Source organism: Protopterus annectens, chromosome 4.part0 (genome assembly GCF_019279795.1).
Source record: "Protopterus annectens isolate FY-2018-M chromosome 4.part0, PAN1.0, whole genome shotgun sequence".
NCBI lineage: Eukaryota > Metazoa > Chordata > Ceratodontiformes > Protopteridae > Protopterus > Protopterus annectens.
Window position 1 is genome coordinate 130,155,736 of NC_056733.1, and position 15,564 is coordinate 130,171,299.

A 15,564-nucleotide genomic window follows, 5' to 3' on the forward strand; every position below is an offset into this window, starting at 1 on the left:
CCTAGTACCTACCTATGAACCTAAATAAGATCTGAGATATGTTAGGGGTTGGTGCATTATCTGTAGGGAGGAGTTCAAGAGTTTCAGTTGGCCATGAGCTGTAGTACTAGCCAAGTCAGATCGGAGGATCGGATCCAAACCCAGTAGTTGAGGAAGAATGAAAATGGACAACCCAGATGGAACATAATAGTAAGTACATAACTTCTTTTTATGCACTAATCCTTCTTTCATGCCAAATCTACTCTAAGAATTCACCATCAATCAGTCTGTTAATCCCCCTATGTTCTTTCCTGAACCTAAAAATTAGGAAGGGGATACTTCATACCTTGGATTTGCATAGATAGCTCAGGTACTACCCTGACAGGACAAAACCATGTAGGAAGACCAAAAGGCTTTTTATTTCCTTTTCTGAGGCAAAGAAAGGTCAACCTGGCTCTAAGCAGTCCATTGCATGTTTGTTGTCCTGTGGTATTATTTTTTGTTACACCCAACATGGAAATGTGAATCCAAGCAATGTAAAAGCATATTCCACCAGGGCCTTTTTTTATTCTGAGGCATGTTACAAAGGAGTGGACTGTAGAAGTATTCCAGAGGCAGTAATTGGTCCTCTGTCCATACCTTCATAAAGCACTACAAACTGGATGCTTTTTCTAGGACCGTAACATAATTCATGAGGACTGTTCTCCAGGAGCTCCTGGACTCTTGTCCTTCTTCCTACCAGGTTGGGTACCCTTTGAGATTCTATCCATTTGCTAGTAAGGCATTGTGTTTGTTTTACATAGTACATTTCTATAAGTTCCACTTACTGTGCAACAGTAGATGTTTGTAGAACATACTGCTTTACTGTCAATACCCAACAACCACCTCCTTTTGTTGGGTGTATTTAGTTAGTTACTGGATTTTCTGTTGTGTTTTTGTTCAGCAAATTTTTTTTGTTTTTTTGTGTGTGTGTGTGTGTGTGTGTGTGTGTGTGTGTGTGTGTATGTGTGTGTGTGTGTGTGTGTTTTATATCTACTATGAATTGTGTGTGTGTGTGTATTTTGGTTTGGAAAAGTAGGTGTTAACAAAGTTTGTTTTTCCATTTGCCGTTCATGTTGGACCTAGAAAACTGAAAGGGTTCTCTCTGTGAATGTGAAGGGCTGCCTGATCCTGGAAGGTAATTGGTACTTCACCGTCACAGACAGGCAGTGGGAGGAGTTCTGAGCTTTGTCAGATTGCCAAAGGGAGGGTAGCAGGCCAGTACTACCCCATATGTCATTAAGGCAGTGTTCCACTGTGTCTACGAACATCTACTGTTACAGGTTTGTGAAAGTTACATAACTGTACTTTACAGCAAGCACTTTCCCCAACAATGCATTTCCACCAGTTATGAAATTACCACTAGTGAGACTGGACACTGAGAGTGTAGTACTTTCTCAATGTCTGAAGAGCTAAACATTTTACTTTGATGAGTTAGTCTTATCTGTGAAAGAAAATCCTTTTCAGTACTAGCCCCTTACATCTGGAGCTCTCTATGTAAAGCCACCAAACAAAATGATAATTTTACATTATTTAAAAAGTCTCTTCATCGCCATCTTCTTAAAGAAAACAATTGTACATTCTTCAGAAAACAGGCTAAACAATATCTCCAGCTTCATCTTACATCATTACCTTGCATTAAATCAATCCTTTTATATCTACTATAAACTGTAATGCTACCATTTTCCTTTTTTCCATCTCCTTGAGCTAGTTATTTATATTTATGCCACTGCAGCAAATTGTGATCTATTTAGTCTATGCTGTACACTTGGAAGTACAAGTACTTGTATTATATGTGTTGCTTTATTTGATATGCATTATAAGCATATACTACTGTGTCCTATGTACTTTGTCTTTACCTGTATGGCTTGGATCGTGGCTAAAAAGGGACCTCGGACCAGTCCAATTACTCAGTTAGCAAAGGGTCTGATGTTGCTCATTTTGTCTGACTCAACAAATGGGACTTGGATCTGACTCAGATCCAGCCTCTACATCTTTAAACCTTTGGATCCAGGAGTCTGACTCCTCCCCTACCCATAATTCTCCTTTTATTTCCCCAAAATGCCACAGATCTCATTTGCTGCCTGAAGTGAATGGTGGAAAAGGCGCCGATGTGTACATTGGGATAAGTGTTTTTGACCACTGTCATACATATAGTCTAGTTTTGCTCAGCTTTTGCTGTTGTATACTTTCTACTTCCCTTTTTTCATTAGTTTTAATATAATTTGAAAAGGATATTTCTTGTAGGCTGACTTTAGGGATAGTAATTAGTTCCCTGTACTCTGGCTTGCTGTTTTTTTTTCATTCAGGTTAAATAGATGATGATGTATATTGTCTGCACATCTTTCTGATAGTTTCAAGTATGCAGTCACAAGATACCAGTTAATCTCAGACCACCAATATAGTGCGAGTTTCTGTTTTGCATAAACCTTGCCTTTTATTGTTGTGAAAGGCTTTTAGACAGAGATATGATTGGAGAACTTCCATCAGTGAGTTAGTCTCCATCTTCATTCCCTAAACTTCAGTATAGGAAGATATTTGTGTGTGTGTGTGTTTGTGTGTGTGCGTGTGTGTGTGTGTTTTTATGTGTGTGTGATTTTATGTGTGTGTGATTCTGATATTTGTGCTAGGCAGCTGAGCCATGCTTTCCAGTTTATTTTTTTAAACCTCACTACCCACAGCTTAAGGTCTTTGCCTCAGCACCTGATTGACCCATTCATTCCCTGTCTATGGCAAATAGCTGGACAATTCATTCCGCAAACTGGGAAGCTACACTTTTGCTCCTGTGTTTCCTGATGAGTGAGAGTCGTATTAGCCTATTCATTCTTCTTCAGAGGTGAGAGTCAGATGCCAGTCAAGCCACTAACTGCATGAGTGGCACCTTTGTCTCCACTTAATTCCTTCTCCATAGTGGCTGGATGTTTCATTTGAAGCCACGGATCTGAAGTAGTTAACCTCATTTGATGAGCAACCTGAGGTTTCAAATCCGACATGGATCCGAGCCAGCATCATACCAAGCAAAAAGATCTGAGCTCCAAACTCTACCCGTACTACACTGCAACCTCCTTCCAGTCCCCAGATCTCATTTGCAACGGCTTTGCCAGCATGGGATTTTTGAGCTCCAGGCAAGTTTGTCAGGGTTTTTCGAATTTTATTGGTCTGTGTGTGCCCCTTTGATATATCTATAGATAGCTATTAGTTTATCTTTCACTACAGGTTTTTTTCCTTGCTAGATATTTGCTTTTTGTAAGTTAGAAAGTTGTTAACTTTCTGTCAGTGTTGGCCCCCCTTCCCACCCGTAGAGTGTGTGTGTGTGTGTGTGTGTGTGTGTGTGTGTGTGTGTGTGTGTGTGTGCGTTTACTATGTCGGAAAGTCAGAAAGTGACTTTCTCTAAGTGCACAGAGTGTGGCCACAAGCTGTCATCAGCCGACGGTGACACTCTGTGCGTAGTTTGCTTGGGGGTGCCTCATTTGTCATCCAGCTGCAAAATCTGTGTGGCTTTCAACCCCCCCGAGCCCTGTGGGATCGCAGGAACAAGTTGATTCTGACGGGTCTTCTACCCACGGAATCAACTTCTTCTTTCCCAGATAAGGCTGTGGCTGTCCAGCCTTCCGGCCCTCCTCCCCTGTCTGGGACTCACCTTCCCGCCTTGCCTCAGGGAGAGAGAGAGAGGCCAAGAAAGAGAGAATGAAAGGCAAACACAGGGAGACAGCGAGACAAACAGAAAAGGAAAAAGATAGAGAGAGAGAGAAGGGCCACAAGCGACAGGCCAGGTTGGATCCAACGGCCCATCCCGCTAAGGTAATTTTGTCTCCTGTCAAAGTTACTAGGCCATCCTCTCCTCGGCTCCATTCACCACATTTTTCTCCAGAGCCGGAGGAGGAGGCTCGACTGCCCTCGAGGTCATCTTCGCATTGGCCTTCCCGGTCGGCATCGGTGGTGTCCTCGAGATCAACTCGGAACATCTCTGAAGCAGACATGGATTGGATGATGTGAAGGTTTCTACAAACTCAACTGCAGATGGGAGTGTTGCTGGCTCCCCCCCACCAGTGCGGGGAATTCAGCTCTGTTTTTCGCCCCGATAGCTCCTTCTCCGATCCTCCATTGGATTTCGGGGTCTATGGATCCGAGGAGCCCCGGAGTTAGGGGGTCGGCGCCGATGGTACCTTCGGCCTCAACGCCGGCCATGCCCTCGAGTCTATCGGATCCGGTTTTGGATCCAAGTTGTCGGAGCCAAGAGTTGAGCGTCGGATCCGAGGGGATGAGTGTGTCATTGGCCCCATTGTGGTCGGGGCATACCATCCCTTTGGGTCCAGCCATTCCAACTTCGGCTCCGATCCCTTCGTCAAATCTGAGGGTCGCAGCTACCCTCACCACCAGATTCAGGGAAGCCGGTTCTCTTCGGCGTTCGACGTTGTGGAGAGGGTTCTCTCTAGAGGATCGAGACCCCTCACTCTTTCCTCGGGGTCCATCCCTGCCTCCTAGCAGTTGGGTTTGTCTTCTCTCATCCAGTCCCCCCAGGGACAGCCTATGTCTATTGTGCCCCAGCCAGTTCCCCTGGAGGAACACAAAACTATTTGTGAGCCCTCCCCGAAGAGTCCATCCGAGGAGGTTCCTCACAAACGCCAGTGTAAAAGGAGGCACTTGGACTCCCCCGAGTCCCTCACTGAGGATACCGACTTGGAGGAAGGGGAAGGATCCCCCAAATCAACCCCCCCCCCCGAAGACGTCTCCTTCGGAGACATAATGGAAATCCTTCGCCGGGGGGGGGGTGGTCCGCCCAAAAATCTTCCTCTGATGAGTCGGTATTCCTTGAGGCATTTGACACAGGTCCATCTACCTCTTGGGTATCCACCCTAGCCAACCCTCTGGTGGACCTTATCACCACCAGAGCTTAGAAGGAGACGGACACTGTGGAGGCAATACCCAAAAGGCCCGACAAAATATTGAACCCCCCGGCAGATAGAGCTTCTTGGAGCAAAGGTTCCCCGGTTGATGCCATGGTGGTGGATGTGGCCACAAAAATGGAACTTGCCCAGGAAAGTTCCTCGGTCCACCCCCCAGACAAGGAGTCCAGGGCGATGGACCATCTTGGAAAGCAGACTTTTGCTACAACTACCTTTATTATAAGGGTGCTGAATTACTTGGCCCATGTAATTCAACTGCAGCGGGACCTTGTGAAAGAGTACGCCGAGTCTCCCCTGGAGTCCATGTCGGCCAAGGATAAACGGACCTTCTCTGCTCATATGGCCACTCTCAAGTCTGTGTCCAATACGTCCATGCGTCTACTCTTTCACGCCACCGAGGGAGCCGCTAGGGCTAGCAGGTCTGGTATCGCCTTAAGGTGTCATGCCTGGCTCCGTCTTTGCGATTTCTCAGAACCCTTCAAGGCATCCTTCGCTAACGCACCCTTTGACAGTTCAACCCTGTTCGGGAAAACTGTCCGCGATACGCTTGTCCAGAGCAAGAAAGACGGGAAAACGCTGTCAGATGTCGGGATTCGCTTTTCTAACCCTCAATGGTCCTTTTCTAGGAACCAGCGAGGGCAAAAGAAGCTGTGGTTCCAGAAATCTCAGCAGTCCCGGAATGCTCAGGACTCCTTCTCCCCCAGAGGCAGAGGGGGACAAGGTGGATGCCGGCCCAGAGGCGGGGGGGGCGAAGAACTTCGGGTCACGGGAACCATTTTCAGATCGACCTGCACAGCAACCCTGAGGGTTTTCCCGACTGCTCCTCTCTGGAGGCAGTCAGGTGGCATTCTTTGATGCACCTAGCCCAATGGGAGTCCATCACGACAGATCGCTGGGTGCTTCGAATAATATCCATAGGCTATTCTATTCCATTCACAAACAACCCCCTTACACAAGGTGCCTCCCGGACATCCAACCCACTCAGAGGGAGGCTGCGGCTTTGGAAATACAAAAGCTGCTAGAAAAAAGTGCCATCCAGCAGGTGCCCCCAGACCAGTTTGGATCAGTCATCTATTCCAGGTTCTTTTTGGTGCCAAAAAAGACGGGGGACCTAAGGCCGATCCTTGACCTATCAGCAATTAACCTGTTCATTGCCAAGGAAAAGTTCTGGATGGTCACGCTTCAATCCATCCTGCCCTTCTTGAGGAGGAAGACTGGTTGTCCTCGATAGACCTCAAGGATGCATACTACCATATCCTGATGGACAGGTGCTCCAGAAGGTTCCTCTGCTTTCAGCTAGGGGCCAGTCATTATCATTTCATGGTCCTACCCTTCGGTCTCACCACAGCCCCCAGGGTATTCACCAAGATCATGGCAGTTGACGCGGCCCACCTGAGACTTCAGGGCATTCAGGTCTTCCCGTACCTGGACGACTGGCTTCTCACCGCTCCCACCAGGCATCTACTCTTACTAGCCAGAGATTTCTTTCTCCAGATATCACCTTGGCTGGGGATCACCATAAATCTCAGGAAGTCTTCCCTTCAACCTGTTCAAGACTTCATAGGGGCAAGATAGATTCTCTTCAGGCCAGGGCATTTTTGACTCCAGACAGACTACACAGCATGGCACTTCATGCATTAGCATTTCTGCAATCCCCTGCACCCCCAGCAGAACTAGTCCTGAGAGCCTTAGGGTCCATGGCAGCAGCTATCAACCTGATCCCTTGTGTTTGTCTGCATATGAGAGTTTTACAGTGGATGTTGCAAGTTCAGTGGTCAATACTTCATCAACCTCTAGATTTTCTGATCCCTCTGAGCAGAGTGTGCAGAAATTCTCTCATGTGGTGGCTCCGATCCCAGGATTTGCAGGAGTGATGTCCCTTTGTTATGCCCCAACCCCAAGCCAGGGTGACCACGGACGCCTCCCGCCTAGGGTGGGGAGGGCACTGTTCAGGCAGGACTGTTCAAGGCATGTGGACTCAAAGTGAGACCGTTCTGCATATAAATGTTCTAGAGATGAGAGCGGTCCTTTTAGCATTGCAGCCCCTTCATGCTTATCTTCCTCTGGGAACTATTGTGATCCAGTCAGACAATATGTCAGTGGTCTGGTATATCAACAAACAGGGGGGAACCAAGTCTTATCCCCTTTGTCGAGAAGCCATGAGAGTTTGTGAATGGGCGATCTCCACCAACCACTTTCTGATAGCAACGCACATTCCGGGTCGGTCCAACACCTTGGCAGACAAATTGAGCAGAACTATCCTTTCTCCCTACGAGTGGTCTCTGAACCCCTTGTGTAGCAGAACAGATCTTTCTCAAGTGGGGTCAGCCTTGCTGCGATCTCTTCGCATCACCATCCAACGTGTAGTGCAGCGAGTTTTTCGCTCTAATCGCCCCGACGGGGGAAGCCGCCAGAGATGCACTTGTTCATGCTTGGCCACCCAATCTTTTTTATGCGTATCCCCTGCTCCCGCTCATGACAAAATTCTTACAGAAAGCTTGTCGGTTGGGGAGCAGAATTATCCCCATAGCCCCATTCTGGCCTCATCAAGTCTGGTTTCCCTGCCTTCGGTCTCATCTCATAGCTCCACCCTGGATCTTGGATCCCATTCCAGATCTGATTCGTCATCCCTCGGGAATGCTTCCTCCGAATTTGGACAGCCTGAAGCTCACAGCTTGGCTGCTCCAGTTCCACTAGTTGCTAGGACTCCCCGGTATCTCTTCCCCTGTTAAATCCATCTTGGTTGTGGCACATAAATCCTCTACCAGGAAAATTTACTGTAGCAAATGGAGATGTTTTTCCATTTGGGCTTCACAGAGAAATTTGGATCCTTTTACCGCGCTGATCCCAGCTATATTAGACTTTTTGTCTCATATCTTCCAGCAAGGAGCCAGCCCTTCCACAGTGAAGGGTCCAGCTGGTGGCTATTTCCCATTTCCATGTAGGGTACAATTTAGGCTCTCTCGCTGCTGCCAGAATTTGTAAGACCTTTTTGAAAGGCACTTTTCGTCTGAGACCTCCTATTAAGAATTTGTCCCCACCATGGGATCTGACTTCAGTTCTTCAGGCCTTAGTTGCACCTCCTTTCCAGCCCTCGGCATCAGTTGACTTAAAATTCTTGTCATGGAAGACGGCTTTTCTTGTAGCTATCACCTCAGCCAGAAGAGTGTCAGAGCTTCAGGCTCTTTGTATGAAACCCCCATATCTAGTGTTTCATAAGGACAGGGTGTCGCTCAGGACTAATCCGTCTTTTCTCCCTAAAGTTGCTTCTGAGACAAACATTAATCAGTCTATTAATTTGCCTGTTTTTTTTCCCTAATTTTCAGAACAAAGGGGAATACAAACTTCATTTGCTGGATGTTCACAGGCAGTTACGTTTTTATTTGCACAGGACGGTGGTTTTTCGTAAATCTGATCAACTTTTTGTTTCCTTTGCTAAGCCCTTTTTAGGGAAACCATTTTCAAGGGTGACTCTCACTAGGTGGATTTCCCTTTGTATCCTACAAGCATATAGAGAGCTTGGTTTACCAGAACCAGTATGAGTTCATGCTCATTCTACGTGTTCTGTGGCAATGTCTGCTACATTCTGGTCTAGAGTTTCTCTGGATGACATTTGCACAGCGGCTACCTGGGTGTCCTCTCACACCTTTATTACTCATTATAAACTGGATTTGGTGTCTAGAGGAAGGGCTTCCTTTGGCTCTGCAGTGCTCCGGAATATCCTTCCTTAAGGGCCTCCCAAGATTTCGGGGTAGCTGGGGACTCTGTCCCACAGGTTGCTGATCAAATGAAGTTAACTACTTCAGATAAAGAAGTTATGTACTCACCATAACGTTCCATTTGAATTTGTCAGCAACCATCCCTCCCTCCTTCCCCCTTACCTTGGCGGTTATTTCTGCTGAGCTCGATGTTCGGAGTTCACGAGCTTGATGTTTGTCCTTGGTTCAGGGGTCTCAGGTTTTAGTTTGTTGGTGTCACGTGTGGAGTGGCAAACTCGATCTGAGGATTGGAAGGAGGTTGCAGTGTAGTATGGGCAGGGGGGGAGGAGCTTGGAGCTCGGATCTTTTTGCTTGGTATGCTGCCGGCTTGGATCCGTGTCGGATCCGAAACCCACAGGTTACTGACAAATGAAGTTTACCTACTCAGATGGAACGTTATGGTGAGTACATAACTTCTTTTTTTTTGGGAGGCTTCCTATGTCTGTCAGCATATGCCCTGGAGCTTGCATGTGGTTTGAGCCATAATGACAAGTAGTTGATATTTGCAATCCTTAATACTGCTGTTAACATCTCCCTCCCCAAGGATGAGTAATCTGTTGAAGTCTGATCACTTCCGCCCACCCCCACATACTTGATTCAGCACTGAACCTGCTGACTGAACTGTAGCTGTCTCGGTCATAGACAGGGCTTTATTCTTCTATGCCAGATTTCTAAATACTTTCATTGTTTTCTTGAGCTCACTGTTTTCATGATAGGTTCACATGTAAATGTGCCCATACTATAAACTTGTAGTGTTTTTTATTGTTCTTTACATGATCTATGACATTTGTGGCAAAACATAATGCCCTAAGTACTCACCTTTGAACTCGTTACTTGAGAGTTTGGAGTTTCATAATTCACAGTATTTAGATACAGTAAGTGTAAGACATTTCACATTTTACCTTTGGCTAGAATCTCCATAGCAGTGCAGCTACTGTAAATACAGATGCAAGCTGTTCAAAGAAACAGGATTCTTTGGTCTTATTTTGCAAATACTTCTGTTTTGTCATTTAACCCACGTTCGATTTTAGACTGCTAAATAAAGAATTGTGAGTCTTGACAGTAGTGTATTAGCAAATCTTAGCTACAGCTGTTTTAAAAGGTAACATCTTGATCTTTTTTTTTTTCATTCAAAAATGTGCAGTAGTAGTGTACTAAACCTCTTGAAGCTGAGTGATACCATTTTATTTTATTTATTTATTTATTTTATTTTATTTTACATTTGTTGACTGGGCTAGTCCAACTGGATACATGTCCATTTTTAACAGAGGCCCGGTGAGATAAGCTCCATTAAGCTAATAAAAATACATGGATGATTAGCATCAATAACATGACTACAAAGTTTAGAAAACAGTACACTACTACTAGATACATATTTCACAGAGTAGAGAGTTTGACATTCATCATGTTGAAGGCTAAAAGTTCAAAGTCATTTGTAAGGTTATTTCAAAATTCTACACTCAGAGTGAAAAAAAGTGGCTAATATATACATAGAGGAAACTTGTGCTCAGTTTGTACTATGCTGTTATGGTACGTTAATGTAATTCTTAAAGACTTTTATGAAATTTTATTTTCTGCACTTACAGGTTCAGTTTCAGATGTCAGATGAAACAACTCTTGCAGATCTGTTGAAGTTAAACCTTCACAAATTTGAAGATGAAGTTCGTAACATTGTTGATAAATCTGTAAAGGAATCAGGAATGGAAAAGGTAAAATACTGTTAAACAACATAAACTTCATGTGCAGTGTTATGGTGAGCTTTGTTTGCATGCATATTTTTCCACCTAACCAATTTAGTGTAACTTGCTGTCACCTAAAAATGAGTTAAGTATCTTGTATTTCTCTTTTGCCTCAAGTAAATGTCTACATAAATATGGAGTGGATGACATAGTAGTCCATTGGTAAATGTTGCTGACTTACAGTACTTGGTTTCCAGCTTGAGATCCAAACAGTTGCCTTTTATGTAGAGTTTGTCTGTCCTTTCTTTGTCAGTGTGAATTTTTTCTGAGGTATGTATCCGGTTTCCATTCACATCCCAAAGATAAGCGGGTAGGTGACTGGCAATATTCCATAATTATTGCTTATGTGTGTGTATATGTGACTGTGCACTTTGTGTGTGTGTGATTTTATGTGTTCTTCAACAAAGTGGCATCCCATCCATAACTGTTTCCATGCTTTATGTGCCTATTGCTTGCCAGGAAGGGTTTCAGCTCCTTCACAAACCTGAATAGGATAAAAACAGTATTAGAAATTAACTGAATGAATTCATGCATGGGTACTGAATACTGAGATGTTAAGTTGTCAATCTCGCCTTCATTCTTGCTGGATGGGTTCAGAGCCGATCCTTGGCTCCGACTCGGCCTATACTAAAGCTCGAGAGCTAATTTTACCGGCTCGAGGCAATCCTATATCCCATGATGCCAGGCGCTAACTACCCAGATCTCGTTTGCCGCTTTCGCTAGCGAGGTGCTTTTTTTACCGGCTCCACAGGTCAGTGAAAAATTAAAAATTTTTCTTCTCCTTTCTTAGGATTTTTCCCCTTTATTTTATAAATATATAGTCTAGTACCTTATACCACTCTGTTGGGTCCCATTTTTTGTCATTCCCTAATCCCTAAAGTTATACCCCCCCCCCGTTAAGGTTATGCCTTAGGCCCTTTCCGTTTTTTTCCCGTTCCCTTTTTTTGGGACAGTTAGGTGTGTGTTAGTTTTTAACCTTTATTTTAACCTAGTGTGTGTGTGTGTGTTTTAACTTCTAAGGAAGAAATTCTTCTTTCTTTGACAGCTTAATGTCTAAAGATATTATAGTCTCAGGCTTCAAGAAGTGTGACTCGTGCTGTCAGAAGATGTCGCTGACAGACGGTCACACTTCTTGCATTTATTGCATGGGACCCCTGCACCTGCAGGACTCTTGTTCTGTTTGTCATGCATTCAGTCCAAGAGTCCTGCAGGAGTGCAGGAATAAGTTAATTTTGAGCGGCTTATTAAAGCCCGAAGGTTCCTCGGCTAAGTCCTTGCTGGGTAAACCTTCGAAGCCATCCAAACCGTCGGCTCCGTGCTCCAAGCCTTCAGCTGGTGGCTCACCTACTGCGTCACAACTGGCTCCGGCTGGAGCCGATAGGGCTATGTCGCAGTCTTCTGCATTGGCTCCGGCCGGAGCCGATGCCTCAAAGACTCTGTCTCCAAAGTCAGCTCCGGTCGGAGCCGACGTATCTTTGGCTCCATCGGCACCACTAGTCTCGGTGCCATCTTCCACCCGCAAGAGATCTGGGTCTCCGTCCCTGGAGTCCATTCACTCGGCTCCGAGATCGCCTTTGCTCACGGAGCGGAGCCATCGGAGCCATTCCTCTTGGTCTTCCAGGCTTTCTGATCATGACCTTGAGAGGGTGGTTAGCAGACTCCTAAAGTCTCAGGCACTGGCCCAAATGCTTCACAGCCCATCTCAACAGACAGTGGCTTTACCCATACCATCTTCAATTCCTCCTCTGACTCTGCCACTGAGTTCGGAGCCGGAGCTCCTCAGAGCCGTGACCGTTGTGACTTCGGAGCCGATACTTCCCCCTTCGGCTCCGTCGTCTGCTCCGATCTCTTCCATGGTCCCATCCATGGAGGAATTCGGCGCTTGGATTCCCTCATCGGCTCCAAGAGGGCGAGTGGCATCGGACCCTTGTCCGACCCTGTTCTCCCTCTTGGAGCTTCGGCGCTGGTGAGTTCGGCCCCGACATCGGCTTCGGAGCCGTCCCTCTCAGTGCCGGCTGGGGTTCCTATTTCTTCGGAATGGGAACCTTCTATCCTGCCTGATAGGGGCGCCTTCGAGGTCATGAGGAGCATACTGGCCCCTGTGTCTGCTTCACGGTCAGCTCCATCAGCTCCTCCCACTGTAGTGCCTGCTGCAGTCTCTACCCACTCTCTCATTCCCAACCATAGAGATCCAACGCCTCAGGTTTCCCCATTGGGAATATCCTCCTCTTCCGAGGCTTCCCCTGATCCGTCAGGTGAACCCCCTCGAAAGAGGACATGTAAGAGGAAGCATGTCGACTCCCCTGAGTCCATTACATCTGATACCGACTTGGATGAGTCGGAAGGGTCCCCACGGTCCCCCTCTGAGGATGTCTCCTTTTCTGACATCCTTGAAATCCTCAAGCAGAGGGGGAACTGGTCTACCCTCAATCCTTCCGAGGACGAGTCGGTTTACCTAGAGGCGTTTGGTTCTCGCCCTTCCACCTCCTGGGTGTCTCTGCCTTTTGACCCCCTCATGGAAGTGGTGGAGCGGAAGGCGTGGACAGCCCCTGATATGATGGAACCCACCCCACAGAGGCCTTCCAAATTTATCACAGCCCCGTCAGATAAACAGTTTTTAACTAAGGGTGTCCCAGTTGATGCCATGGTGGTGGCTGCAGCCACTAAGAAGGAACTGGCCGATCCTTCAGTGCCTATCCATCCTCCTAATGAGGAATCTAGGACTATGGATAGGTACGGCAAGCGGATGTTCTCTTCAGCAACCTTCGCCATGCGGTCGCTGAATTACTTGTGCCATTTCACCCGCCTTCAAAGAGACATTCTCAAAGAACTGGGTGATACCCTACAGGACCCAACAGCTGCGGGGTCTCAGGACAAAATCATCTCCCAGCTAGGAACCCTAAATTCCATTGTCAACTCCTCCATGCGGCTTATTTCCTATGCAGCCGATGGAGCGAGTAGAGCCGCAGGCACAGGCATGGCCTTAAGGCGTCATGCCTGGATGTGGCTTTGCAACTTTGCAGACCCCTTCAAGGAGTCCTTCACTGACTCCCCCTTTGATGGTTCGGCGTTGTTTGGACCTCAAGTGAAGGATACTTTGACCAGATGTGAACAAGATGGCAAGGCTCTCTCTGCCGTAGGAGTCAGTTTTTCAACCCCGTCCAGACCCTATCCTAAGGGTCAAAAGGGTGGAAAAATGTGGTTCCGCAAATCTCAGGGAGTCACGCCTGACACAAGAGGTCAGTTCCCCCCGAGAGGCGGGGGGGGGGATCAACAACAGACGCCGCCCTATAGGCAGAGGAGGTCCGCAGAATCAGGGTAACAGGTAGTCTCTCTCTGACAAACCCTTCCAGCATCCCTGAGAAGCTGCCCAACTGTCCACCTTCGGAGGCAGTCGGGGGAAGGTTATTGCTGTATCCAGAAGCCTGGCTTTCTCTCACACAAGACAAATGGGTACAGTCGATTATATCCGAGGGTTACAAAATTCCCTTTATCCACACCCCAATTCGGCCAAAAGGTCCCCTCCCAGACGTTCCACCCAGTCAAAGGGAACAAGCAGTACTAGAAGTTTCAAAACTGCTAACAAGAAGAGCCATCCAGCCAGTCCCAGCAGACCAACTAGGATCAGGAATGTACTCCAAGTTCTTTTTGGTACCAAAAAAGACAGGGGACTGGAGGCCAATATTGGATCTCAGCAGACTAAACAAGTCTGTAAAAAGAACGAAGTTCCGGATGGTCATGCTACAGTCCATTCTACCCTTTCTGGGTTAGGACAATTGGATGTGCTCAGTGGAACTTCAGGATGCGTACTATCACATCAAGATGCACAGGCGCTCCAGAAGGTTTCTCCGCTTCCGGCTGGGGGCCAGTCACTACCAGTTCAGAGCATTGCCCTTTGGTCTCACTACAGCCCCCCAAGTGTTCACCAAATGCATGGCAGTGGTTACGGCTCATCTGAGACGTCAAGGATTCCAGGTGTTTCCGTATTTAGACGACTGGCTCCTTACTGCCACCACCAGGCATCAGTTTCTTCTTGCCAGAGATTACACCATTCAAACTTGCAAAGGGCTTGGTATCTCCATAAATTTCGAAAAGTCTGCCTTGTCGCCTTGTCAGTCTATTACCTTCATAGGCGCCACCTTGGACACCATACAGCTCTCAGCAAAATTAACCGAGCAAAGAGTTTTAGATATTTGAAATCATGTTCATATCCTTCTTCTGAGCAAAAGAATCCAGGCCAGGTTTGTTCTAAAAGTGTTAGGTCTCATGGCGGCAGCCATCACGCTACTTCCCCTTGGTCGCTTTCACATGCGACTCCTTCAGTGGATGCTCTTCTCCCAGTGGTCCTTCCAACAACTTCCTTTGACACACAAAATCATAATAACATTTTCTTGCAAGAAACATCTGTCTTGGTGGATGGTCTCCCCTCAAGTCCTTCAGGGCAGACCATTTGTTCCTTCCCCTCCGGTCGCCACTGTCACAACGGATGCCTCCCTGATCGGGTGGGGGGGGGGCATTTTCAGGGCAGGACAGTCCAGGGCACATGGCAACCTTTCGAATGCCACCTGCACATAAATGTCCTGGAGATGAGAGCAGTGCTTTTAGCGTTGCAAGCCCTCCAAGACTCTCTTCCTTTAGGGACTATTGCAATTCAGACGGACAATATGTCCGTAGTGTGGTATATCAACAAGCAGGGCGGGACCAAGTCCTATCCCCTGTGTCGAGAGGCACTCAGACTTTGGCAATGGGCGATCTCTTCTCAGCGGTTTCTGATAGCAATGCATATCCCCGGGAAGACCAACATCATAGCGGATAGGTTGAGCAGATCTATTCTCATGCCACACGAGTGGTCTCTCAAGCAATCAGTAACGGAGGAGATTTTTCAGAAGTGGGGTCTTCCTTGCTGCGATCTTTTTGCAACACCTCAGAACAGCAAGTGCCTTGACTTCTTCACCCTCTTTTCCCTTCCAGGCCATCCCCCCAGAGATGCTCTAGTCCACGATTGGCCTCAGGGACTTCTATACGCTTTTCCCCCCTTTCCATTAATCACTCAGTTGATTCAGAAAGCTACCGCCTTGAGAGCCAGGATGATCCTCATTGCCCCTTATTGGCCTCGACAGATATGTTTCCCGTTCCTGCATC

The 15,564-nt window shown here is 46.9% G+C and overlaps 1 protein-coding gene across 1 annotated transcript in view; it reads left to right on the top strand.

The window, feature by feature from the left end:
* LOC122800226 (dynein axonemal heavy chain 17-like) overlaps positions 1 to 15,564 on the top strand; it is a 17,083,451-nt gene that overhangs the window by 7,253,000 nt on the left and 9,814,887 nt on the right. Inside the window, exon 28 of the mRNA XM_044069720.1 lies at positions 10,270 to 10,392. Within this exon, the coding sequence (XP_043925655.1) occupies positions 10,270 to 10,392 (123 nt within the window). The remainder of the gene's footprint in view (positions 1 to 10,269; positions 10,393 to 15,564) is intronic.